This window comes from Fundulus heteroclitus, chromosome 17 (genome assembly GCF_011125445.2).
Source record: "Fundulus heteroclitus isolate FHET01 chromosome 17, MU-UCD_Fhet_4.1, whole genome shotgun sequence".
Lineage (NCBI taxonomy): Eukaryota > Metazoa > Chordata > Actinopteri > Cyprinodontiformes > Fundulidae > Fundulus > Fundulus heteroclitus.
The window spans coordinates 9,280,924-9,306,748 of NC_046377.1; the positions used below are offsets into that span (position 1 = coordinate 9,280,924).

Here is a 25,825-nt window from a genome sequence, read left to right on the forward strand (position 1 = left end):
AACTGTTTTAATGTGTTCATTTAAATCCTAATGTGGCTTTCTACATTCTATTGTAACCAAGAAAAAGCTCAGATTTGCATTATCAAAGTCAAAAAATTTGCATTTACTGAGTAAACAGGTAGCTGAATGGTTGATTAAGATCCCAAAGCTATCCAAAATGTTAGAAGAGCCATGATCTCATAAACATTTGATTATATTGCCAGTCCAGTGTATGCGTGCGACCTTCAGAGGCAACGGTGGAAGATCTCAAGTGTAATGAAATTGTGTATTATTTGCACAGGGGGGAAGAAAGTTTCCAGTTTTTCTCATGGTTTAAAGCGCATTTATTTATCCTTTTCTGGTCTCCACCCCAGTAAACCTCTCCCAGGGTTTATAAACTCTGTGGTCTGACTTTTCTGCCAGATCCTCATGCCTAATATCTCATTCGCTTTGTCTGTTTTTGGTCTACACTCTGAGTTTTTTTTTTTAAAATCATCTTGATGGCTTATGCATGCCAGGGTTTCCCCAACAGTCTCCTTAACAAAAGGCTAAGGTCCATTCTCTGGATTTTTTCCTGAATAACCTCAGCCCACAAAGATTATTTTTCTCACTTTCTCACAGTGAAGTATTTGACAAACAGACATATATGTTTTATTGCCCTAGAGGGAAAAACAAGGACAGAGTAAAGAGTAACAATTGTTAGTTTAGTACTTTTTGGAATAAAAATCTGGATTTCACATTAAGGTCAGTGGAGACATTTCTGGCATCTATCTGCTGATGAGGCACGTAGTTCAAACTTCGACGGAAATCAGAATAAGTAAAAGAGGCTGCAGTCTTCTATATTTTGATCTACACACTGTTCAAGAATGATATTCGAATGGTTGAAGTAGCACAACTAGTGAAGCACAAAAAAAAAAAAAGAAGGAAAGATGAAGAGGATCTTGATGAATATGAACCATTATTTAAAAAAACATGAAACTTGAAAACTAAACTAGCTTTGCCTCTTTGCTTTCGTGGTTTTATTTTGAAGGTGGGATGAGGAGGAGGATCTTCTCTCCTCGGCCTATCTGTGCAGCCTGACGCCTCTCCTCCTGCAGCAGCAGGCAGAGACCCTCTGTGGGGGAAGGGTGGGAGCAAGAACTGAGCAGGGTTCCCTGAAAGGAGGCTTTCAGTCTGGCTCTCAGAGAGCTGCTGCCATCGACTGGGGGTGCATTTGACTAACAGACCTGAAGGTCAACTGACTTATCATTAACTGTGGGAAGACAATTGATAAAGGGGGTAAAAAAAAAAAAAAAAAAAATGTTTTGTTAGGGGAAAAAATACTAGAAAGCAGCTGAGTATTGCACATATCATAAAATACAAAAACATAAATACATTTGCTTCTCCATTTGGACATGAATGTTTCTTTTACTTGCTGCACAGTTTTAGACAAGACGAGGAAACTCCGATGTTTGTTTTGCTGTTTTTTCTTTTTCTTTTAAATGCCTTGCTTACATCGATGAAAACCGATCTTGCTCGCATTGTTAGGCACACAGAAGCAGTAATAAGAGCCATCCCCACACCTGCAAACTCCAAAAAAATAAAGGAAAGTTTGTGCCTCCAGGCACCGGCCTGTCAAGAAATAATAGCTGTGAGTGAATAAGGAGCAGAACCTGTTTTTTCTTGCTTTTAATTTGGTAAGTTTTTTCATTTTAGACACAAACACATTTTTTTTTTAAAACAGATGACCGTGACAAAGCAACTCAGAAACAAAAACAAAAGCTACCGGCAAGTGATAAGAGTTGCAATTTAGTCGTTCGACTTTTTTTGCACAATCCGAGCAACACCCACCTAGTCCCAGCTAGAGTGGCGAACGCGAGCGACACGTAAAAGACGGCCCCACCGACTCAGAGGGCGCCGCCTTTTCCACAACATCATCAACACTCTCACATCATGCTGTGACACCTCTCCGGCTGTGAGCTAGAATGAAACAAACCTCGACGACACGGATATGATGGCAAATATAACCACATCGAAAACATTGTAGTAGAATATTATAGAAAGCTATCTTTTTTTTCCCCCCCTCATCCCCTCTTGTTTAGCTATTCTACAGGTTTTTAGAGGTTACGGTGGAGTTAGGTTCATCTGCGGCGGTCCTGCTGGGAGATTACGGGCCTCTGAGGCTGTTCGTTTTGAAGTCCTCTCAGTTTGCCCGGGTTCATGTCGAGAAGTCTCTTTCTAAATTCCCCCACACACACACATTTTTGCGTCAAGCGGTAGAAGGTTTGGCTTCTTGTGCTTTTTTTCGCCACGACTTGAAGCAAGTGGAGGCTTCTCTGCAGGTCACGGGGGGTCACGAGAAGCGCACCGGAGTCATTTTATAGCTACAGTCACTTTAGCACCTTTCGTATGCGCTCGTCTTCCCCGCCGTGGGATCACCCTGCTTTGATAAAAAGCTCCATTTAAAGCACAAAAAGAAAAAAAAAAAAAAAAAAAGAACAGAACGTTGCATATTTGCTCAGCTCCAGCCTTTAGAACAGGTTTATAAATATAAATCTCCATCTGAGGGTAGTTATTGACTAATAGAATCCCTTGAGTGTCACTGCTGTGGATGCTAATAGTTTTTTTTGTTTTAGTTTTTTTACTTTATGTAGAGAAAGAGCAGTGGAAAAAGCACAGAGAAAGACAGACTAAAAAAAAAAAAAAAACAAGTATAACGCTGCAAAAAAGGGAACTAAAAGTGAAATTGTTCCTCGATTTGAGCAGGCAAGTTTAAATGATCTGCCAATGGAAAAAGATGTTTGCACGTAAAACGGGAACAAATCATCTTCTTTCAAGTGCAGTTTGCCTGATTATCGTTTTTTTTTTTAGGGGTCAAAATACTCATTCCAGTGAAAGATAACCTTATTTACCCGCTCAAATCAAGGACAAATCCACTCATTTCAAGATTACCTTTAGTTCCGTTTTTTTTTTTTCTGTGAAACAGAGGCCAAGGCAGCACCTCGGCCGTTCGCCACATTCCCTACGCATCCATGAGGGCCGTCATGGTGCCGAGGGAGGCTGACGTCAGGGAACCGCCTCCGCCGTGAAGCAGGAAGCTGCTGTGACACGCTGCCGTCCACTCATCGTATGCAGGTGTGAATGTTAACATTGGCTTGGAGCTCTTAATGCTTTCTTTCAACAATTCCTTTTCCCTGGGGGATAACAATGACCCAAATTCTATGACGAGGACCAGGCGCACGAGCTGAAATCTATGGTGCGCTTTCTATGATCTACAAAAATAATACGTACAGGTTCAAATATAGGCATAGGCCGGCGCCGGCGTTCGTGCAATGATGCCCTGCGAGTTGGACCACGCCCTTTCTGCAGCTGTCGGGATTTGGAGTTAATTGAATTTAGTTGGCCTGCAGCCACGCAACAGGCTTTTAAGCTCAGTCTAAACATGTTCAACAAGGTCGAGGCTGGTGTGTGTGTCTCATTGTGCTGTCAGGACAGGTTTCAGCAGAAAATTGTCCTGCTGCAAGTCTCAGTCTACTTAAAGGTGTCATTTTGGTTCAATCCACTTAGACAAGCCAAATGCTTTCTAGGGGGAAAAAAAAGTTTTATTGTTTAAGAGAAAAAAAAAAAACTTTCTGTGACATGACAATAAGTAAGTTTGGAGGAGTCAATATCAGGGCTTCAGATGGGAGAAAAGTCTACCGTGGTGGTGGCAGCATCATGGTGAGAGTCGGTATTCCCCCATTGTGGGAGAATAAAGGAATCTCTTACCTTATATTTCACTGCTGGTGGGACTGGCCCATTGCAAGGAGGAGGACTGCCTCCAAATACTTCAACCTCACCTCAAATCAACAGCTATGGAGGTTTAAAGCACACAAGTGACTGTTCCAACACAACAGGCAATGGCTGCAAACACACCAAACGTGCTTCTGGAGTGGATAAAACAGGCCAACGTGACGCCTGGGGAACGGGCTAAGGCTTCAAAGCTGGATCCCCGGCAGCATTACTTCATTTCAAATGATATAATGCATTTCATTTGAAATAAATGCATTATTTCCGATAGGACTGGTCAAACACCCACACCCAGAGCGATTTATAGCAGAGGCTTGCTGAAGTTGACAAAAAACAACTTGCTAAAGCTCATCTAGCTGAATATTAGAGCGGTTGTATGTATATATTTGAACCTGTACGTGTATCTATGACCAGATGTGGTGAAATCCCACGCTAAATTGAAATCTGCGTACACTGCTTTTGCTTTTTAAACATAATTAAGTTTTATGATCACTACAAGCTAAGAATCTGTGTGACATTCATGTCCATGATGAGTGGAACGTACTAAAAGTACTAAGGTACTTTTGGTCTTAATGTGGCAGGTGAAGGCTGTTCCTTGCTTGAGTTTTTATTGCACACATCACTTTGTAATGACTCTGTCGAAAACAAAGACTGATCCCCAAAAACGAATGACCGAGACACAGAAGCGGATTATTTGCAACACGTTTCAGCACCACAACGGGTGTTACCTTGTTGAACCGGCGCAACGTTCAGCCGGGCGACGTTTTGCGTGTTCAGTCATGCTTTCGTTACCCAACCCGCTCCAGTATGCAAACGAACCCATGTGGTCAAAAGAAGAAGAAGCTTTCCAGATCAGCAGTAAAAGTTTGCTGCAGGGTTTGACAGTCCGCTGGACAGACGCTGTGAAAGCAGGCGCTAAACAGAAAATCTCCAGGTAGGGGTCGGAGACGCTGCTGACGATGCTGATGGCAACAGTAAGACTGTGCATTGCTTTAGAGGAAATTTCAAATCTCAACTCAAGGTGATCCGAGTACTCTGTCCAAAGTTTGTCCCAATAGTTTTTTCATAAGAAGTTCCTTAATTAGGACCAAACTTTTCAGAAGTCCATATTCTAGCAGCGGACTTTAGTCAGTTCAGCAAAACATGTCTTCGTAACGTTGTGGAGGATCGTTCAGTTTCCTAAACGCCACAAATACCTTACCTTTCAAAAACAATATCTTCTGGAGATAATCACCCCTCCCCCCCCAAAAAAGTTTTTCCACCCGTGACAGTGGACCGGGCCCTTAGATGCAGGCTGCCAGTGAGCTGTGAGGAGAATCAGTGGGACTCTCCGTTGACTGAGCTCCCCTCTCCTCGGGATAGGGAAGAGTGGGGAAGGCCCTTTTCCGTGTTCTCCGAGCCGGAGCCGTTCTGGCTGTGATGGTCCGCCGACGAAGCGGAGCTGGAGGAAGGAGCGGAGGTGGCTGAGGGCTTGGCCTTCTCCTTAAAGTCCGTTATGATGACCGTCAGGTCTCCAACCGTCACCTCCAGGTGCTGGGCACTGCTCCGGTCGATGTTTTTTAATCTTGGCCTAATAAGGGGTAGAAAAAAAACAGAGTGCTACAGTCAACAGTACATATTCTGGTTTTCTGTCTCACACTGACCCTTGAAACCTGAATTGGCTCGTTTACCTCATCTTCTTGTGACTGTTCTTCTTAGGCGCCGGCTCTCTTTCACTCTTGTCCCTCTCGACCCTCTCCTTCTTCTCCTTTTTGGGCTGCGACGGTAGAACAAACTGCTGCGTTACTTGCTGCTGAGAGACGAGCTGGGAGACAGGACGAGGCTTCCTGATCCAGCCGGAGGTGGGTGGGTAGGCGGCAAAGAGAGTCATGAAGCGGCGGCGAGAGGAGAGACGAGTGCGGCAGATTAATGACGAGGAAAATCACAGAGAGTACAAAATCACCTCTCGCTGGCCTACTGCTAATAGCCTACCGCTATAAAGAGCTGTACACCGCCAGAGTGTTTTAACATCAGCTCCAAATGGCACCAAAAAAAAGAATTTAAGAGGCTGATCAAATTCCTGCAGAGGTATTTCAACACTCTTAGAGAGATACATGTAGGATAAAATGGGTTTAGGGTAATGCAAATATGCTATAGCAAATTTTATTTCCATTTTATTTTACCCTTTACTACAGAAACCTACTCTTTCTTATCTAAAGTTATTGAAAAAACAGTTGCTCATTAATTTGTGAGCATTTACGCAGTAATGACCTATTTGAAGAGTTTTGGCCAGGCATCAGAGCTCATCGTAGCCTTGAAACAGCTCTGGTGAAGGTCACTAATGATATTCTCATGGCCTCAGATAATAGACTTGGGTCTGTACTTGTCCTGTTAGATCTCAGTGCTTCATTTGATACAGTCAATCATTATATTCTCTTAAAGATTTGACCATACTTGTAGGGCTTAAGGGAAAAGCTCTAGGCTTGTTAAAGTCTTATTGGTTTGGCATATTCCATTATGTTCACGTCAATGATCATTTTCACTTATGGCATACCACAGGGTTTAGTGTTTGGGCCAATTGTCTTTACTCTACAGTGTATATGCTTCAAACTGGTAAAATACTCAGACAGTACGAGGTAAATTTCCACTGTTATGCTAATGATAATCAGCTATATTTATGCAAAAATCCTGAAAAATCTCTTCAATTTATAGACTACGGCCATGTCTTAAAGACAAAAACCAAGATGACTTTAAAGTTTCTGCTTTAAAATTCAGACGAGAAGTTTACATCTTTTGACCAGAGTCTTTTAAAAAAGATACTGCTTAGTCAGTTTTGATGGAATTAAATAGGCTACCGGTAACAAAGTAAGAACCTTGTTAACGGATTTGATCAGGACATGTCATTTATATCTCACATTAAACAGGATTCTAGGATTTCTTTCTCTTACATCTAGACTATTGCTAAAGTTAGAAATATCCTGTCCAGAAGTGATGCTGAAAAACTGGTCCATGCAGGCTGAACTATTGTAATTCTTTACTACCAGGACATCTAGGAAGGGTGGTTAAAAGTCTTCAGCTGATCAGCTGAATTCTGATTAAAATTAAAGAAATCATATATCTCCTGTTTTAGCTTCCTGTTAAATCCCGCATAAAACTAAAAGTTCTTTGCACACATAAAGCCCAAAGCTCCATCATACATCAGAGATTTGATTGTTCCATATATTCCTAAAAGAATACGTCATTCTTAGACTGCGGGTTTTAGAGTGTCTAAAAGTAGAATGGGAGGCAGATCCTTTAGCTATCAGGCTCTTCTCCTGTGGAATCAACTCCCACTTTTAGTCTATGAGACAGACACCCTGTCTACTTTTAAGACTAGGCTTTTGTTGTATAGACTGTAAAACTGGCTCATCTACTTATCTGCATTTTTCTTTTTGATGAAGCCACTAAAGGAGCTACTACAGCAAGTAACGTTTTACTTTTTAATATCGCATGTTGCAGTCGGACTTGTTGGCGTATCAAGTTTGAAATGTTTCCAAACAGCAGACTTGGCTCGCTCCGGCGCTTACTACATGTTGCTCTGTGTTTGCTCATCATTAGGCGTCTTCTGCGTCATGGTGCAACCCCCCGTTGCAAACATAGAAGTGAAGTGATCACTGTAACTGTATTGCTGCGTATGATATTCATAAAAAATAAAAGGAAATGAATGCTGGATCAGTGTCATTCATCCGAAATCCGACCCAGCTAATTACTCAATATCAGAGCCGATATCCGATCTGGGCATCTCTAAAAACAACGTTGATTCAGTTACCTTCACACTTTCCAGCCTCTATAAATAACCTGTGCTAACAGCCTCTACTTTAGTTTCCTTTATCCTAACGTAGTAGTAGTTTACATAGAAAAGCCCATTACACTTATAGGTCTTCAAAATTAAAATGAAAGGATGCTTTGATATTTTTTGTCCATATACATTTGTGACATGTATTTATAAAGTGGAAGGCTACAGACGTCCATTTTAAGATCACTGTAGGCTTCCTAATCTACAAGTTGTGCCTTGAATCCACCACAGAGTCCCTTGTTTTCTGCAATACTTGCATTGTCAGTTGGCGGTTTCCAAAGAAACGCTGATTGAGGGGCCAAGGTTTAGGCAAATCTTTAAACAAACAGACTGCTCTGAAGTGAAGCAAAAGCTTCACAAGGCAGCGATGTAAAGAGAAATGCACAGACAGGAATATTTGTTTTGTCTGTTTAAACGGTACAAGGCAACACAGCTTCTTGTGTTTCAAAAAGTACTGTATTAAACATTTTCAATGAATAATTTAAAAAAAAAAGCAAAATACTTAACTGTTAAATTACAAAAACAATCAAAATATGAAAAATATTAATTTCATATAAATATGAAATAAATTGTTCCCAAAACACACAAGAGTAGAAATTATATTGTTACCTCTAAAAAACAAAATTTAAAAAAATATAGATTGTTTGATGGAAAGTGATAAGTAACTATAGCAGCTCCTTTTGCTTTCTTTGTGTATCTCATTGTCTCCCACAATGTCCCATGCTGAAAATGAGTAGTGTCATTTAAAAGATGGTAAATTGTCCACTGATGTGCATTTATGGATGCAAACATGCATACAGACGGTTGCATATAGAGACAGTAGTGCACAGAGAGCAGGTGAAACACTGTTAGCCAGACTTTTTGTATTCAGACATAATATTTACAACTAAAAACTTACTTGAACGATGGTTCTTTACAATTAACAAGATTCTGTCATCTGAGCTTGTTAGATGCATCCATCTGCACCAGGTTTAAAGATCCTTTTTAAAGTGACTTTATAAAGCTCTTTCAAAAGAAAAATCTGCAGACTCTTGCTCCATGAAAAATAGATGGCAATTTGCGGTTGCCAAATTTAATCATAAGGCTGGTAACACAGAGTAGTCGAAACCATCTGCAGAGTCTGACCATTTGGACAAGTATTTAAGAGGCCAACGACAGATTTTTGCCAAAATGAGTCTCTGTGGCCCATTTGACTCAATGTAGCGGCTTGTGGCTGATTTCCTTAAAAATGAGGGAATATGTGGTCAGCTGTCTCCTTCGGTGGGGGGGTAATTGTTGTTTAACGATTCTGGGGTGACCTAAATTGGACCCAGCTTCAAAAAGACTCTCTCTAGCCTTTTTTTTCCAGACTTATCGGTGTCTTCAGAGAACCAAATTTGGTGTTAGCAGGGGTAGACTGAAATGCAAATGGGTCTCTTGGCCTACATAACTTGTCTGATGGAAAGGAGATAGCGAGATGCTCTAATATGTCTGTCTTGTCAGCAAGATGCAGCAAAACTGCTGACGTCCTTGTTGAACTAAAGATAGATGCCCTAAAGTCTTTTATTTGGAGCTGTTTAGAGTTTTCTGCCTCCTTTACATTCAATATTCCTTCAACGATGGAAAAAGCAGACAATGAAAAAAAGGGAGTGCCTTTTTTGTGTTCAAATAATGTAGTTTACTGTAAATAGTTACCCATTAAGTCAGTTGCTTCTGGTCATTAATGCAGTAAATGGGAGCACCCTGAACCATGCTTTATTTATTTTATATATTTTATAGCCTCTTCATTTATGCATCATTTTTATTCTCTTTTTTTATTCCCATAGAAGGTACACATGGTTGGTTCTTCTTTGTTAAGTTGTATCCCTTCTGGGCAAACATGTTGACGAAGCTACTTTCTTTCCATAGAAAGTGCACCTGGCTCAATGATTCGCTGTTTAACTCAGTCCCTCTCCTGGCTGGGGTCCTCACCTGAACATACTGAGACATTTGGTTGGCTCCACGTTGAGATCTAGAAGGGTGTTTAAAACGATGAATTTATGCCGAATGTGGAAACCAACCCCACGCCACCGTTATGAAATGAGGGAAAACGGGAAAGTGGGATCGTTCTGAACGCAGTTCCCAGATCCCTTCTTTTTGTTTAAATGTTAAGTCATGTCAAAATATATAAAAACTTTTAAAAGTATTACTATATTCAACATAGTTCTGTGATGTAGAACATATAGTTATTACTCATTAAAAATAAATGCAGAGTTGTAAATCCAACACATCAGTATAAAACGAAAAAAAAGTTACATAATGCAACATTTTCTTCTTATAATCCACTCATGCTATGTTATGATCTATAATAAACACAGCTGTCAGGAAAAAAAATCTGTAATTTTATAAAATCTGGACAGAGCTTCTGTACCTGCTTTACCTCCATAAGAAGAGTTACTAGTTCTACGTGGAAAATGAACCATGCTGGGCCAGTTTCTCTAGACAGTTAATGATATCATACAACTCATGATCAATAACTGAGACTGATATTTTCATTTGTAAAATTCAATGTATTATGTTCCATCTTTTCACTGATAGCCTTATCACTATCTCTCTGAATGCTGACCGGGAGTCTGTAAGAGAGTTTATTGATTCCAAAAATAATTTCAGCACATAATGCTAGCAGCTCTTTGACATTAACACTGGGTGAGTGGCAGGAGCCAAGATCTGCTCCATTCGTGCCGTCTATCTATTCTGCAGCAGTTAAAGAAATCCCAAACACGGGAAAATTAGGATGCTAGGAGAAGAGACTCCGAAGGGCGATTTGTTGAATGCTAAATCATAAATGTGATCTGTAGTTCATTAGATTAAAACAAGGGCTCACTGTAGAATAAGGAGCTAGTTAGAGACCAGCTTGCTTTAACCTTACAACAAACACACGGAAAAAAAAAGCGGACCCCTAACTGACGGGGAACTCTGGCTGACCTGTTCCTTAATATGTTGCACACAAACACACGCACATACCATCCATCAGTATCTTCCTAGCGTGGTCTTTCACACTCCTCCACCCCCCCCCCTCTCTCTGCACTCGCTGACCTCACACTCTTCCTCCACTAATGGCCTGGGCTGGAAACAGATGGTAACTTTATTGGCGCTGGCTGGCTTATAAACAGTGTGCGTATCTGCGTTTAGCAGACTCCGTCCATTTTTTAAGTGTATTTTATGATATCTGAGCCTTTGCGATGCTACGATGATTAAGTTGACGAACGTTTAAACTTCGACACATACGGCGAGCGACATAAAAACGTCATCCTCGCATCGTTTTGTGAATTTGTTCACAAAGAAATGAGCAGTAGCGTTATTTTCCTGGTAGTTGTGACAGCACTGCTTTTAGCACTCTTTGTGGCCTTTGTGCACCATCACCCAGGTCAGATGCGGTTCATCTGCTGCCATACGACTCACTTCAACAGCCTGACTACCTTGCTGGCATGCAAAGTATAGAGATTGTGTTTCAAACAGTCCTGTGGCTTATATTTATGAATAATGACAGTCGCCTTCAAAATGAGAGCCAGTATTTCCTGAATACAGTTTCCATAAACAGGTTTGTGTGTAGACAGGTCAACAATGGTATGGTATATTAGCCAATCCGTTGTGCAAATATTGTGGTTTGTTCCTTTTTATTTTTTTGGTGTACGGTGTTTTCCCCTACCATTCTACACGCCTGCTGTGGGAAATGCAGGGATTTGTCACAAGAAGTTTTGGCAGTAGGCGCGCTCCACAGCGAAGGCTAAAATGTCCGCGGAGAGTCAGCGCGGTACGACAGCGTGTGCGGGAGCCTTTAGTGCAGTGGTGTGTAAACTTTTTTTTTGTCACAAAACTTTTTTTTTTTTCATAAATAAAAGTTTACATCTTAAATCCACTATATGTTTTAATGAAACATTATCCTTTTCTCTAGATATCTTTAGTGTAATCTCAGCAACAAGAACGTTGACTCGTCCATGCTAAACTCTTGCTTTATAAATTGTGAACTGTTTCTCACGTTTTTCCTTTTAAGTTGATTTTAATTTGGCTGCATATATTCTGGACTAAATTAATTTTTAAACTGCATCTGAACCAGCCACAAAAGGCCCCTGGGCCACACTTTGGACACCCCTGCTTTAGTGTGTCTCCTAAGCCGAGTTGTCGCTCCTCTACTTTTAGCTCAGAGTCACGTGTGTTAGCACGCAGGTAAACTCCCACTCCCGCGCAGACCACTCTCCTAGGGGGAGAGATTTTTACCCGCCTCGGTTAACGTATCTGCGTTCTGTGAACGACCCAGTTTGTGAGGACGGCTGCACTAAAGGCTCCCGCAGAGTCGGGAGCGTCTACTAGCTGGGCAGACGTCAGCGGCGTCTGTTCTTCTGAACATTATTCTATATTAAACTGATCGTTTACAACAGATTTTGTTAATGACTAAAAATGTCAATGTTTTATTTGGCGCCACTACTGAGTACAGTTCAAGAACCAGAGATAAAAAATAAATAAATCGGCTTTTTCAAAATTATTATTTTCAACAACCATTTAAAGGCCAAAATATGCCAGTCTTTGTTTCTGGAAGCGGAGGATGCTCAAAAACCTAAATGATAAATTAGAGGGGCAAAAATTGATGAAACCAAAGTGAAAACATCTGAACTGAATAGACACTGATGAAAAAAGGCTCCTTCTTCATAAAATCAGATCGTGCCTCTACCATTATGATGTCGTTTGCCAGATTTCTGGACTTGCCTGTGAGGTTTGGATAGAAGAAATGGATTTAGCCTCTCGGTTACTGTTCAGAGAGGTGTATTGTTCTTCTTATCTGTGAACCTGCTGCTTAAAAAAGGGCCAAAAATCTCTCCATGAGGTTTAGAGCAGGAGTCAATGTCATCTGGAAGCACTTCACTTGCGAGTCATACGACGGAGCATCGTCTTGGATAAAATTGATCGTCTTCCTGAAAGTTGCAGACGTGTTCCTGTCCCACCTCTTCTAAAAACTGCCAGTAGGTCTGTGACTTCAAATTGAGTCGGTCTTCAACCTGAAAAGGTCCAACTAGCACATTCATATGTTTTTTTTTTTTGTACTTGGTTTTTGCCCATTTCACATGGGAAATAGAAGCTGTCTAAATATTGCTCCAAAAACACACATCATTTGAAAAGCTTAGATCAAATGAGCATTCAACCTCATATGGCGGAGTTGAAAAAATATGCATAACAAAGGAGAATATCCTCCACGTGCTCACTTGACTAATAGCTGCGCACACAGAGCCTCTCCTCCTGCTTTGAGAGCAGCCTAAACTATTCTTTTCCTCATGCCTAAACCGGTACGTGATCAGCGTGATGATTTCTCAACAGCTCAAACCCCTTATTGGTGCTTTACGCCGAGTATAAACCGGTAAATAACGACGTTTAATTTAACTTTTTGTTCAGACAAAAGCATTACAGGACATAATTGCACAACCTTGGTTGCATTGTGCCTCAATCAAGTGGATTTTATTTTAAAAAAAGGGACCAATAATAGTGACGCTTGGTAATGTTTGTTTATTCTTTAATAGTTATGTTATTGTGCGCAAATATAACTATGGACCCAGGATAAAGTGAGATTAGCATAAATACACGTCACCGGTCTGTAAATGCTAGGTTGTAGGGGGGTAGGATGCTTATTTCACTAAGGCTACGTTCACGCTGCGGCCTGAAGTGACCCAATTCTGATTTTTTTTGCCCATATGCGACCTGTATCTGATCTTTTCATGACAGTCTGAACACAGATCAGATTTTTTTCAAACGCGACCCGGGTGGCTTGGATATGTGGTCCTGAATCCGATACGTATCTGATCTTTTCAAAATGCAACCTGTGTCTGTACGGCCGGGTCGCATTTATCCGACCTGTACGTCACCGATACTCGACAAACGTCACTAATGGTGGACCTGGCTATGCCAAAGAGGTTGGCAAAAAAAAAAAAAAAGGAGGTTGGCTATTGTGTGGTAACAAGCACATATTGCAAGTCAAAACAGCCCGACGACAACGTGTTTACTCGCTGCCATGGCCGCTGAAGATGTGCATTTTTACATTAGAGCGCTGAAGAGATCCGTTCAGACGCACATAAAGGTTGCCTTTGTCATTCGAAAATTTTTAATGAAGTCTGTATCAGTAAAGCCGCTGGCATCACTAAAATTTGGCTCTTCCTTTTCGATCTTCTTAAAAAGATTGCGTTGGTAATGTGCTGGCTCCGGTTGGAGAATAACTTAAAGAACGCAAGATACGCCGCAGCATTACGATCCATGTTTACCCCCGCAAACAATGAGCACGCTTGCTACGTGTGACGTCATCGCGTCCTCTACTGCGCATGCGGGATACTTAGGTGTATGAATGCAGTTCACACAGGAGATCACATACCAGTCACATATATTTGGAAATGTGAGCGGACAGGCAAAAAAATCTGATTTCACCAAAAAATATATAAATAAATAAATAAATAAAAAAATAAAAAATCGGAATTGAGCATCAAGGCCTGCAGTGTGAACGTAGCCTAAGATGCACATCAAGTTGACATTTAAACAGATTTTTGATTAATCTTTGTTCTCTCCACATAAATGGATGTACAATAAAAAAAAGAAAAGTAGGAGTCTGTTCCTTTCTTTGTAAATGAGAAAACTTAAAGCAACCTGCAAGTGTTTTTCCCCCCATTATATCCGTTGTAAATGATCAATATATGCAGGTTTGCTTCAGTCATTCAACTGGAAGTAAAACACTTAACCCTGTAAAAGAAGAGTAGGATTGTCATGATGCTAAAATTTCTAATTCCATACCGATACCAGGAATAATACCCAATACCATTGTTGATACCGGCGCCGTTGTATTGTCTGCTCCAGGGCAGCTGTGGCTACCAGCACAGCTCACCACCGTCAGAGTGACAATGTGGGAATGACAGTAGTGTGAAGCGCTTTGGGGTTCGTCGGACTCGATAACGCTCTATACAAGCCCTTCACCATTTACCACGCAACGGCAAGATTTTTTTTCAAGGCACAGGCTTATTTCTGGTTAAGAACAAAACACTTGATTGATTACAATATGACAAACGTATCGGCAAAACCCCTGAGTCCTCATTTAGAGAAACAAATCATTAAAGAATCACTTCCCTGTTTGGCCAAACGCTAGACAAGATACCGCTAATAATATGTGTAATATGTAATAAAGTGTTTTATCCTTTTATAAGCTGTTGATCTGCTGATGACTTGGATCTAAAGCGTGGCTCTACGGAAATCTGCAAAGGTTTCCGATATCAGCCACTAGCTGTTGGCTACGCTGGTGTGACGAACAAACAGGCCGAGGAACGGCGGCCTGTCTGCCTGTACGCGCATGCAGCAGGGTGGGCAGTTAGTTAGAAGGAAATCTCATCTCGCCATTCGGCGATGATTGTGAAAGAGCGCATTTTACGCCCGGCTGATCGCCGTCAATCAGGGTGTACGTGTCTGTCTCTGTGTGTGTGTGTGTTTCTTTTTTTGTTTTTTTTTGCAGGTCCTGGGAGCTCCTCCAACCCAGTAATTAATGACTTTTCCTGCCTGTACACGCTACCATTTTGTGTGTGTGTGTGTGTGTGTGAGTGTGATACAGACAGATGGCTCTCTGCGTCCTTTGGTTTATGACACCTTCCGCAGCCCACTGACCGCACTTTGCTGCACACCATCGCCTGCCTGCACAAACATACCAGGCGTCGTGCATCAGTGTCATAATCGCTGATTACAGGCTTATCGGGCCGCCGTAATTTCCGAGCTGCGCTGATGCGATAACAGCTAGCCCCATTGTCCGAGGCGTACGCTCGCTGTCAGTACAACGCGCGGGCGCTAATGCCGGGAGCCCACACTAACGACCCATCTGCGACACTTAGCAGAAAATGTAATCACGGCGGCCATTTATGTGCGGAGAAAGGCGGCACAAAAGAGAAGTGGAAGTGTTTAATAACGCTGTCGTTCCTCGATGACTTGAGCCTCAGAAGCGGCGCGGCACAATGAAAACAAACCAAGGAATTTACAGGCACCTAAGGGGATGAAAAGATGCGACTCTATCCGAGGCGTCGTTCTTTGCTAGTTTCACAGTTCTGAGTAATTAGGGCGAAGAAAAAAAAAAAGTCACACACAAATGGGGAAAACCGTGGGTTGTGGCATGAATACAGCTTTCCCGGTGACGAAATAAAGATGCAGCTCAGTAAAATAGACTATTATCTTATGGGATTACTTTCATTTTCAGAGAAAGAGAACATTTTACACACATAAACATTTAACACATCAGCCTGAGGGGCAAAGCATCAATCCCTGTAATTAAAGAGAGCAGACCAATGCTCTGCTCTCTAATTTACTGTAAACATTTTGCCGAACGGACAAGCACCCATAGTCCTTTTCACGCGGAACAAAAACGTTTAATAAATCGTGCACTTTTGCCCTGCTTTGCATGCTCAAACCAACCAAACTGCCTGGTGGAATCACACAGGGGAGGAAAGAAAAAAATGCACCTTGAAAATAACGGGCTCCTGATTGGTTTGTTTTATGTACACCGTTAAGACGCACATCCAAAAATCCAGCGTCTACTTCGGCACCAGTGTGTCGATGACTGATCGGTTCAGGGGTAAAATCCATCGTCGTAAATTTAGTTATGAAAATATGGAAGCGTGGATCGCCCAACGGGTCTTGTGGAAGAAAGACTTTGACCTTAGCTACGAGTAAAAGTTGCTAAAAACCTGACGCTACGACACCAGTTCACAGACTGAAAAGACGCATCAAAAGTCCCACTGGGATTTGTTCTTGTAGGAGCAGAAATAAACGAGGAAAAGGGGGCACTGAAGACCACAGTGGTAGTTTGAGAAGTTTCCACTGATCTCCGATTTCCCCTCATCGGTGCGGAGCGAAGGCTCAGCTAAACGGTTAGCATTTAGCTTGGGGGCAGCTAGACCTAGAGGTTGTCAATACGGCAGTGAATTTCAGATTGTTTTTCAAAAATCAGCCACGTATGCTACAAACGCATGTATGAAAGAAAAGAGTAAAGGGTAATGCTGTACGACGGTACAGCGAACTCCCAAAGAACGTGGGAGGCAGAGCTACAAGAGCCGATTCTTGGCAAAAGTTCGGAACGTGCTAAAGAGCTGCTTCTTTGCGATGCCGTGGGTTCAAGCTGGAGATTTTGGAACATTTTCAACAGATTAAAGACCGCGTCCTCTAAAACCTTGAAGATGAATGGCCCAAAAGAAATCAGTCGAAAAATTTGCTAAAAACCAAAAAGGTGCAGGTTTCTCTATCAATTACGAGGTTGCACATATAAATGAAGATGGAAAACATCTTGAGTTAGGATTGTTTGAGTGCGATTTGTTCATGAAAAAAAGGGAACCGGCCTTTAACAAGTACAGTATAAAGTACTTTTAGTGGAGTGGGCTGTTTTTTAACACTACGTGTATTATTCAGGATTTAGCTGAAACGCAAACCAACACAATCTGCTATATTCTTAGAGGCAAGATTTGTTTGCAGATGGAGCAAAAATCAAAGGGCTTTACTCTGATGCGCTGAACTTTTGTTGGGTGTTCGTTAAATGAGCATCTAATAGGTTTTTCCAGCATCAAAACAAGGCCTTACGAAGAGGTCGCCTCGAATTAATGATCCCAGATGTTAATAAGGAGAAAATGAACGAGACAAACAAGTTACTTTGCCTTTTTTTTTTTTTTTTTTTGCCCTCGCATACTGACTGCGTGGGTGAGCTTTTGGAAACGACTTCTAAAAGCAGCCAAACGACAGTTTCCCAGTCAGCCAGAATAGCCCAGGCTTGTTTAGGTGGAGCTCATGGAAAACCTTCATATCAGTCAGTCATCCTGTCAGAAAAGACGCCTGAGGTTCAGTTCGACTCCTGGGGGCGAAGGTGGCAGGGAAAAAAAGAGGAGCAAACAGAAAATGCGGAGAGAGAGAGAGAGGGATGAGCTCAAACGGGAGAGGACTAACGGGAAAACGATCAGGCTCACTGTCCTGACCTGCAGAGTGAGGCCGTCATGTCGCGAAAACAGGATCTGAAAACGTGCCGCGGATCCCTGGCGGCTCTGACTTGTCAGCTCAGGGAGACGTTACAGGTGAGGTCGACGCCAGAGAAGGTTATCACGCCCTGTAGCGTGTAGTCAAGGAGGGATTTAGGCTTCACGGCTGTCTGTCGGCAGCGCTCGGGCCGCATTTAGTCAAAATTCCAATCATCCGGCCAGAGAACGTTAGGTAGCTTCCCTTAAATACTTAGAGGCACCGGAACAGGTTATACTGGTTGCGCGGGCATCACCCTTTGGTGTCTCGCCGTTTCTGCTGCTGCAGGGAAAACCAACTTGTTACCTCGGACCTTCGCTTATGAAACAGCAACAGCAACCACTGCGCCACGACCTCCACGCTCAACGTCTGCTCCCAAAGGCTGGGACTGAGCCCAAACACTTCCAGGAAGAGCAAATACCTCGCCTTTTTCTCAGCAGACCTGTAATATAATGAGAGTGCCTCATATGGCATCTCCTCCGCGACTCCTTTGATTAGCTGGCAGCAGACGAGCGATGTATTTTACTATGTTAATATGAAGAAAAAAAAATTGCTGCATTTGGTTTGCAGCGTGTCACATCTCTACAGTTTCAAATATAGCGCCAGGATTACAGTGCGCCGCATAAGTATTCATACCCCTAAAACCTTTTTTTTTTGGGCATTTTGTCGCATTACTGTCACGAGTTTCAACGTGCTTTATAGCGACCGACGCAGAGCAGCTTATTAAGGAGAACGACTCCTGGTTTTCAGTCCCCTTTACTCTTGATACTCCAAACAATAACCTTCAGAAGTCACCTGACAAACACACAGTGAGTGGTTGATCGATGCAGGCATACAGCAGTTCTTCCATAAGAGGTCCCGCTTGGACATTACCACGAGCCAAGTAAAGGACAGGGGAGAGTTGGGAGGAGGAGCTCTGGTCAGATGAGAGCAGAAATCCACATTTTGCAAAGTCAGACACTGATTTTCCTCCACCAGAAGAAATAAACGCCAACCATGCATTGAAACATGGTGGTGGCAGTATCATGCTGTGGGGAGGCGTCTCTTAAGTCTTAGAGTTGCTCCACACCTGGTGCTCTTCGTTCATTCTCACTGACATTGAGCTATTTTTGCAAAGAAAAGGGGGGCAAAACGTTTAAAAGCGCACGTTTGGTAGAGGTGAACCCTAAAAAAAGGTTTGCATTCTGTCTATCTGCAGCCGCAGACGGAAATGTGTCAGATTTTCAGCGACACGCAAATGTCTTCAAACAGAATCCAGTGGGTATCGACGCCAAGACTCTCTGCATGCGAGCAGGTTGCGTTTCGTTAATCGGAGCTGCTGACAGCATTAGCGAAACATCAGCCAGTTCCCACTTAGTCCGACTGTCGTCTGCAGACACCATCGCCTACGATAAGGGCGTCTGGTTCTGCTGACGCGGCCTTTGCTAGTATGCAGCCGGCATCCCAGACTCGACACGCTGCCTTCAGTCAGCTGACGGCTTTGGACCCCCTGTAGCTGATCATCTTCCTGCACACCGCTGGAATCCAGGCTGCAGGATGTGCCAAGCAGCGTCTTCATCAAACATTTATCCCAATGTCCGGACTAAAAAGTCTACCAGCAAACGCTTTTATGTCGTATTCAGGGCATTTAGTGCGTCGGCCTCGTGCCGTTAGTGTCTGATAAGCTGATTTAAAGTCCCATTAGCCGCTGTGAGGGGCTTCTTCCTGACATCCGCGCGCTCTATGCTCCGTGTCAAACATGAATCCGTTGCGTCGCAGCTACAGCTCAGTCGTGCTTATTTAGTAGGTTACCCTGCGTAAATAATATAAAAAAAAAAATCTGCTTGCCTCACGTTTACGTCCAGCCTCCGGTGAGCTCGCAGAGAAATCAACTCTTTTGATGCGTTTGGTAACGAGCAGCCGCGCGGCCCTTTTGGTCGTATTTCTGCAACTCTTCAGCTGGAAGAACGAACGTTTTATGTCCAACGAGACCTTCAGAGACCCACCTGAGTCATTGTTGGGGTTCTTTAGCTCTAAAGGGACAGCTTTAGATTCAGCTGTGACCATCCTGTGCTGATAGAAGAAAATCCAACCAATAACTCATTTAGTGGTGATACGGTTCCAAATTTAGATGAAAAATGACCCGTGCTCACACATAATGGTACTCCTAAAAAAGCCGTTTAAAATAAATGCCCCCCCCGAGTCATTTTTGTTAAATACATACTTTTTTTTTTTTTTTTTTTTTTTTAAACCAATCAGTAGCTGCTAGGAACCTCTAATTAGGAATCCAAAACTTTTGTTTCCCTGGGGTATGACTGACATTTCAGAGACATTTTATGGCCACTACTGTAGAAGAGGAGCCGGTGTTATCTGGGCTCAATGCACACTGAAAAAGGTTGGTAAAGGGAGATAATCTAGAAATCTCCAACGCTCACAGTAATAGGTAGCATCTCGGAGTCAGAAAGTGTCTGCACTAAGCATTAGATGGAATCTGCATGCCGTGGGGTTGTTTGGTAGGCATGTCGGCAGAAAGTTTGTTCCTTAGACTTAGACAACTTTATTTGTCATTTTGTATGCACAGAGTGCGTACAAAACAAAATTTTGTTGCATACAGCTTGTAAATTGCAGTAAAATCAAATTACAGTATAATGCACAGCAGTGATTTAAAAGTAAACACTTGAAATGTAAACAATGCAGGAGAAAGTTACAGTGTACAGGTGAGTATTTTTAAAAAAAACATTTGTATGTACAGAATTTGATTGTGCAGAGGGCATTTGTGCAAGAATGTATTTAGAAACTAAGAGTTCGGCAGCATTTGTAATGCTGGATGGAGATGTAATGATGCAAAATGTGCAAATATGCGAATGTTGTGCAGATTTCCGTCCTACTTTCGCCAACGTAGAAGGTGGCGTTTGCTTAAACTGGCTGGGAGGTACGGAGGAGGATCCGTGATGCTTTGGGCCCGCGTCACTTCTAAAGCCTCCCTGGCCCTTGCTAAACTGCATAACATCACAAACTCTTTGAGGTATCCGATTCCCACCCCCACACAAATCTATAATGCTCCATCAGAAAAAAAAAAAAGCTTTACTTTGATCCAAAAACATATAAATCAACGCAAAAATAGGGTAACTAACTAGACTGAAACACAGCCTTCCTCCATGGCCATCTCAGTTCCCAGACGTGAATCTTACAGGCTGTGATCGAGAGGGCCGTGTAAAGCTTTGAAAACAGGTGCATCAATTCTGCCACCATCGTTTTTTTGCTAAAAACAATCATTTCTGAACATAGCCTTTTCCTCCCCACTGGCTTAAAGTACTCAAATTAAAAAAAAAAGGTTCCAATTTTCCTAAATGTTGCGTTTTAAAAGCTTTTTACACACGTCTTTACCGGGTTTGTTTCTTTTCTTTTTTTTTTTTTTCCACCACTTGTGTTGGGAAAACAAAGTTTGACATTTAAGCAAGAGCTTCTCGGTGCCATTTTCTAAGTACGCCGCTTTAGCATTCATAGCTTAGAGGGGGAAACTCTCAGTCGTTGCCAACTTCCTGAAGAAAAAATAAACGGAGACAAAGGACGTCACGTCGTCTGTTGTCCTGAGACTCTGGATCAAGCGATGAGATGAAGCGATCTCTACGCAGCGACAGCAGCACTTCGGCTCTTTTGCCTCTATGTGTGCGTGTGCGTGTGTGTGTTACCCTACAAATATGCATGCAGTCATGTTGAAAATTTGCATGATGGGCGCATCTGGGCTCAAGTGTGTGCATGTGTGTGTGTCCCTCCGACAGCAGGCTGATTAAGCTGTTGCATAGTAATGAGCTATGGCTGTCTGTCTGGCAGCTGCTCTTTTTACAACAAAGCCTCCCACTCACACGCACAAAGAAATAAACAGAATCATTAAACACACACACAAACGCACAAAGGCGGCGGAGAAAAAGAAGAAAAAAAAATTATTACCACCACAAAGGCCATTAAAGATCCCCTTGTTTTAGATGGTATAATCAAGGAGAAAGTTGTGCTAATGCAGAGGAGCATAATTAGTGATTCACTCAAGAGGGGAGATCATGGAACAACAACACACCGTGTCCCATAGCAGGAGAGCGGCGCTACACTTCCTCCCCTTTATTTCTTTGTGTTGTTTTTCCCCCCTTCTCAAAGACCGCCGCTCAGGAATAACTCCCGATTTCCTGCTTCCAGTTTCTGATGACGGGGGGGAAAGAGCTGCGTTAGTTGGGAACCTTAACGCTGTTAATGTGCTGCTATCTTCCTATCTGTTCCCTCTAAGCATGGGGGAGTTTTGAAGACATGTCAAGGTTTCAGTTAAGCAATTTCTTTCCTACCTTTCAAGTGATTTTAATGAGATGACACAATGTTAAGGTAACACTGTTTTAAAAAAACTCTAGTTGCAGACAGCTGACTGCAGGCTGGCTCTCCAGGCGGAAAGTCGTACTGGCTAACCAGCGAATAGGGATGAGCGGCATTAGATTGTCCAACCTCAAGGAAAAACCACCACAGTTTCAATGTTTTTACGCACATAAACAATGCTTACGGTGATCTAACTGATTATTTTTAAAACCAAAAAGCTGGAATGTTTTTTTTTGTTTTTTTTTTACTACCGGTGCCACATAACATATTATTAAAGCTATAACAATGTTATCTATAGTTATTCATCCATACTTGGATCTTGATAGCCTGACATAAGAAACATTGCAGAACGAAAAAAAAAAAAAAAAAAAAGAATTTAAAAATGTTTCTAGTTTCAGTATTTTTCTGCCTTTTAGGGTGAGCAAGTAAGCCGACCCATTTGGGGATATGCCACTGTTAGCTTTCTAAATGTAGTTCTAAAAACAGATTTACCTTAATAATAAGGGGTTCCTAAAGTCTTGATGGAAATATTCCCGTAAAGCCAAATCTGTCTTCCATTTAAGCAAGCAATAAGTGTAGAAGCCTTCTTTCAGACAGCTGACCAGCAGCGCACAGCCGCAGGCGAGCCGCAGGCGAGGGAAGGGCAGAGAGTACGGCCTAATAAGCCAGACGAAACGCTGGCATCTCGTTAAGAGGACGTTAAACTGTAAGAACGCTGTAACACAACGATCGGGACATAACGTGGCTATTTTCCCACAGCTAAAAAACGAGATCCGACAGAATTTTGCCTCTATATGTGGACAGAGCTGTCAATGTTTTTAAACCAAAAAAAAAAATGTAAACATAAATGTTTTAATTTGGTTGTCATCCAGCAATAAGGTTGTTAAGGAAAACTATATTAATGCCTAATTATGCAAACTTGACTGCAGCAGGAACAGAAGCTGTTTTGGTTTGAATTCACAACAATCTATAATGGATTAAATGTAGGTCAAATAAAATAAAAAAATAAAAAAATCTGTTTTTTTTTTTTTTTTAACAGAACAGGAATCTCCCACTTTCTCCATTTTGTAGGCCTGACCGCAAAGAAACCCACCATGCCGACAAAACAACAACAAAACACGAAAACAAACACGTGGCCTACAAGTATTAACTACCCCTAGAGCATATTTGTAATAGGAATAGCGCGAATAAGTCTTAAAAAAAAGTGTCACTAATGTCCATTTACTGTTTTATTATGAACGCAAAGGCGGCCATAAGAGAGAGGTGATTGTGACCAAGTGTATTTTTGCTGTAGGAAGGGGGGGGGGCAGCATATCCATCCCTGGAGACCCACTACCGACCAAACACATACAACGTAACGCCATATCCAACGCCTTACCTTGTTGACGTCCCCTTCCTCACATCACACATCATGCACTTAAAAGCCTCTGCCGTGTTCTTGTAGGTGCACACGCTGCAGTCCCAAAACCCCTCGTCGGAGGAGGGCTTCGGTTGACGCTTCGGCCTTTAAAGACAATAAATATAGAAATGAAGGGGGGAGAAGAAGAGGGAGAAAGGGGGGGTGGTGGTGGAGAGAGAGTGCATTCATAAGCAAAAACGACGGGTGGGAGGAAGAGTGACTTCGGCTTTCGAACGCGAACCTCTGATGAAAGCCTAAACGGTTGAGGAAACCATCATCTGCACGCGCGCCGTGATCTGACACTGTAATTGCCGATGAGGGTTGTGTTTTTTTTTTTTTTTTTTACACCCGCGCGCGGTTACATGGCACGCGCTCATACACGAGAAGGAGAGAGGGAGAGACCGAAAGAGAAAAAGCCAATTTTTTTTTTCCTCCCCCCCTCCGTGGGCTCGCCTCTGTGTCCGCTCCCCTCCCCTGGTTAAAAAAATATTTAGGACGCGCCGCTTACCTTGTGGGGCTCCGCTTGTCGCCCATGCCAGACAAGGGTTTATCTGGAGGAGCTGGGACGAGCAGAAGTCCGGTTCTTTTCAGATTATTTCAGGAAAAGAAGCGATGCGCCTTTTACCCGCTCGGCTTCCAGCTGTCGTGGAAACTCCGCTTGGGAAATGGCCACGTGGCTTGAGGTGGCCAATCGGAGCCCGGGTTATTTCCCGAGGCTGACATTCCTCTTGATGAATAATGCTGCGTTCACGGACACCTTGTAAAAAGCATACTTTCTGGTGTGTCGTTTTAAAAATCTTACCGGAAACGAATCACAGGTGCGTCTACATAGATGAGAATTCGTTTATTTGGTCAATTAAAAAGCCGAGCTCATATTTATTTATCACTGTGCACAGATTGGTATATTCAAAGAGTTTGTTGATTTTAATATTTATGGCTTATAGCAAATTAAAACGCAACATTTGAATTGTCTGCCCACCTAAAAGCATATACATGTTCTCAAGACTCGGTTTGAGCTCCTCTTGCATGGATTGCTGCATCAATGAGGTGAGGTGCGGAGGTGATTGGCTCTTAAATTGTAATATACTGCACTATGCAACAATTAGGTCCCCTTTTTTCCCCTTTAGCCCAGATAAGATCATTCTGATGTTGTCACTGGTTCAAGTTTGGCTCCAAACAGGATTTCCAACCAGTACAGTTAATTTTTTATGCATCACAGCAAGGGGTGTTGATTCCAGCACCATGAAACTCTTGAATGGGTTGTACTTGACCATCCTCTCAAACCGGTTGTCACTGTTTTTGGCGCATGTTTCTCTGCCACAGGTTTGCCTTCCACTAAACTTTCCATTAATTTGTACGGATACAGGCCTGAGTGTAACTGAGGGGTTTATAGCAATGTCCTTTCATGGGTTATTCTTCTAGTGGAAGGTATGTCAGTTGAGCAACTGTTAAATCAGAAATCATCCTCGTACTTGGGTAGGCCATGACACAACATGCCTGCATCCTTTGGCAATATTTTTTACTCAATACCCAATTTTTCAGAAAAATATTAATTTGGGGGTTTTCATTAGCTGTAAGCCATAATAATCAATTAACAGAAATATAGAATGCATTGTTCTGTATCTAGACATTTTCAATAACAACATCCGTTCCAACGAGGCTCGTTTTTCAGCTTAAAAGTAAATTTTGAAAATAGCATCTAAAACAGAAATTAAACATACTTTTCATTTGGCCCATATTTCTGTAATAAAAATGTTTTTATTGGTCTGATGTAATATTCAAGTCAAATGTTGTGTTCAGTTAGCTGTGAGTGGAAAATCATAACAGATATAAATGCCTGAAAACATCAGTAATTAATCTGTTTATTTTAGTGAATTGAGTTACTGAACTTAATGAACATTCTAATTTAAAATAACTATAGATGATTTTGCTTCTTCCACCAAATTACTGAATACACTTTTAATTAGATTGTAATTAATTATATTGTAATGTACTGAGATGCACCAGTATGAGCAATATTAAATCATATGGTTCAGTGACTTAACTGAATTAATTATTCAATTAATTAATATTTACGGTGTAAATTCAGGTTACTAAAACCTTAACCTTGCATGCACGCCGAATGCTCACGGTGTTTGTGCGTTCACAAACAGACGACAACGTGCAGAACATAAAGTGCTACACATTATCATTCTAGCTTGCCAGGTTGATAAATCCCAACTCAGCTGCATTCTAGTTTTAAATTCTAAAACAAGTGAGCTATTTAGCTAACAGACACGCATATTGACCAGGCTAACGACTATTTAGAATACAATATGATTCGGTACCTTAAATTTTCTAATTCAAAACAAGTTCTCTAAATAAGCATGCATAATAATGTTTCTGAATGGCTTTATAAGAACAAACTCAGAAATTAAAATTCTATTTTTTTAGGTTGTTTTGTTTAGAAACCCCCAACTTTTCTAATCTGAAGGCACTTGTTGGAACATTTTGGCCGTGTTTTTAAC

At 41.9% G+C, this 25,825-nt stretch overlaps 1 protein-coding gene across 1 annotated transcript; it reads right to left on the reverse strand.

The window, feature by feature from the left end:
* Window positions 1-2,933: 2,933 nt before the first annotated feature.
* Window positions 2,934-23,998, reverse strand: yaf2 (YY1 associated factor 2). The gene is made up of 4 exons (XM_012853367.3): window positions 23,827-23,998; window positions 23,298-23,423; window positions 5,418-5,573; window positions 2,934-5,317 (listed from the first exon to the last, which is right to left on the reverse strand). The coding sequence occupies exons 1-4, from the start codon at window positions 23,850-23,852 to the stop codon at window positions 5,065-5,067; spliced, it is 561 nt and encodes a 186-aa protein (XP_012708821.1). The 5' UTR covers window positions 23,853-23,998; the 3' UTR covers window positions 2,934-5,064.
* Between the last annotated feature and the right edge of the window lie 1,827 nt (window positions 23,999-25,825).

Bases quoted from the DNA above. Each gene is read 5' to 3' on its own strand.
- yaf2 (XM_012853367.3), bottom strand. From the start codon at position 23,852: ATGGGCGACAAGCGGAGCCCCACAAG. The intron at 5,574-23,297 runs GTAAGGCGTTGG...CGGCTGGATCAG, and splicing joins AGGAAGGGGACGTCAACAAG to GAAGCCTCGTCCTGTCTCCC. The intron at 5,318-5,417 runs GTAAACGAGCCA...ACCCCTTATTAG, and splicing joins AACAGTCACAAGAAGATGAG to GCCAAGATTAAAAAACATCG.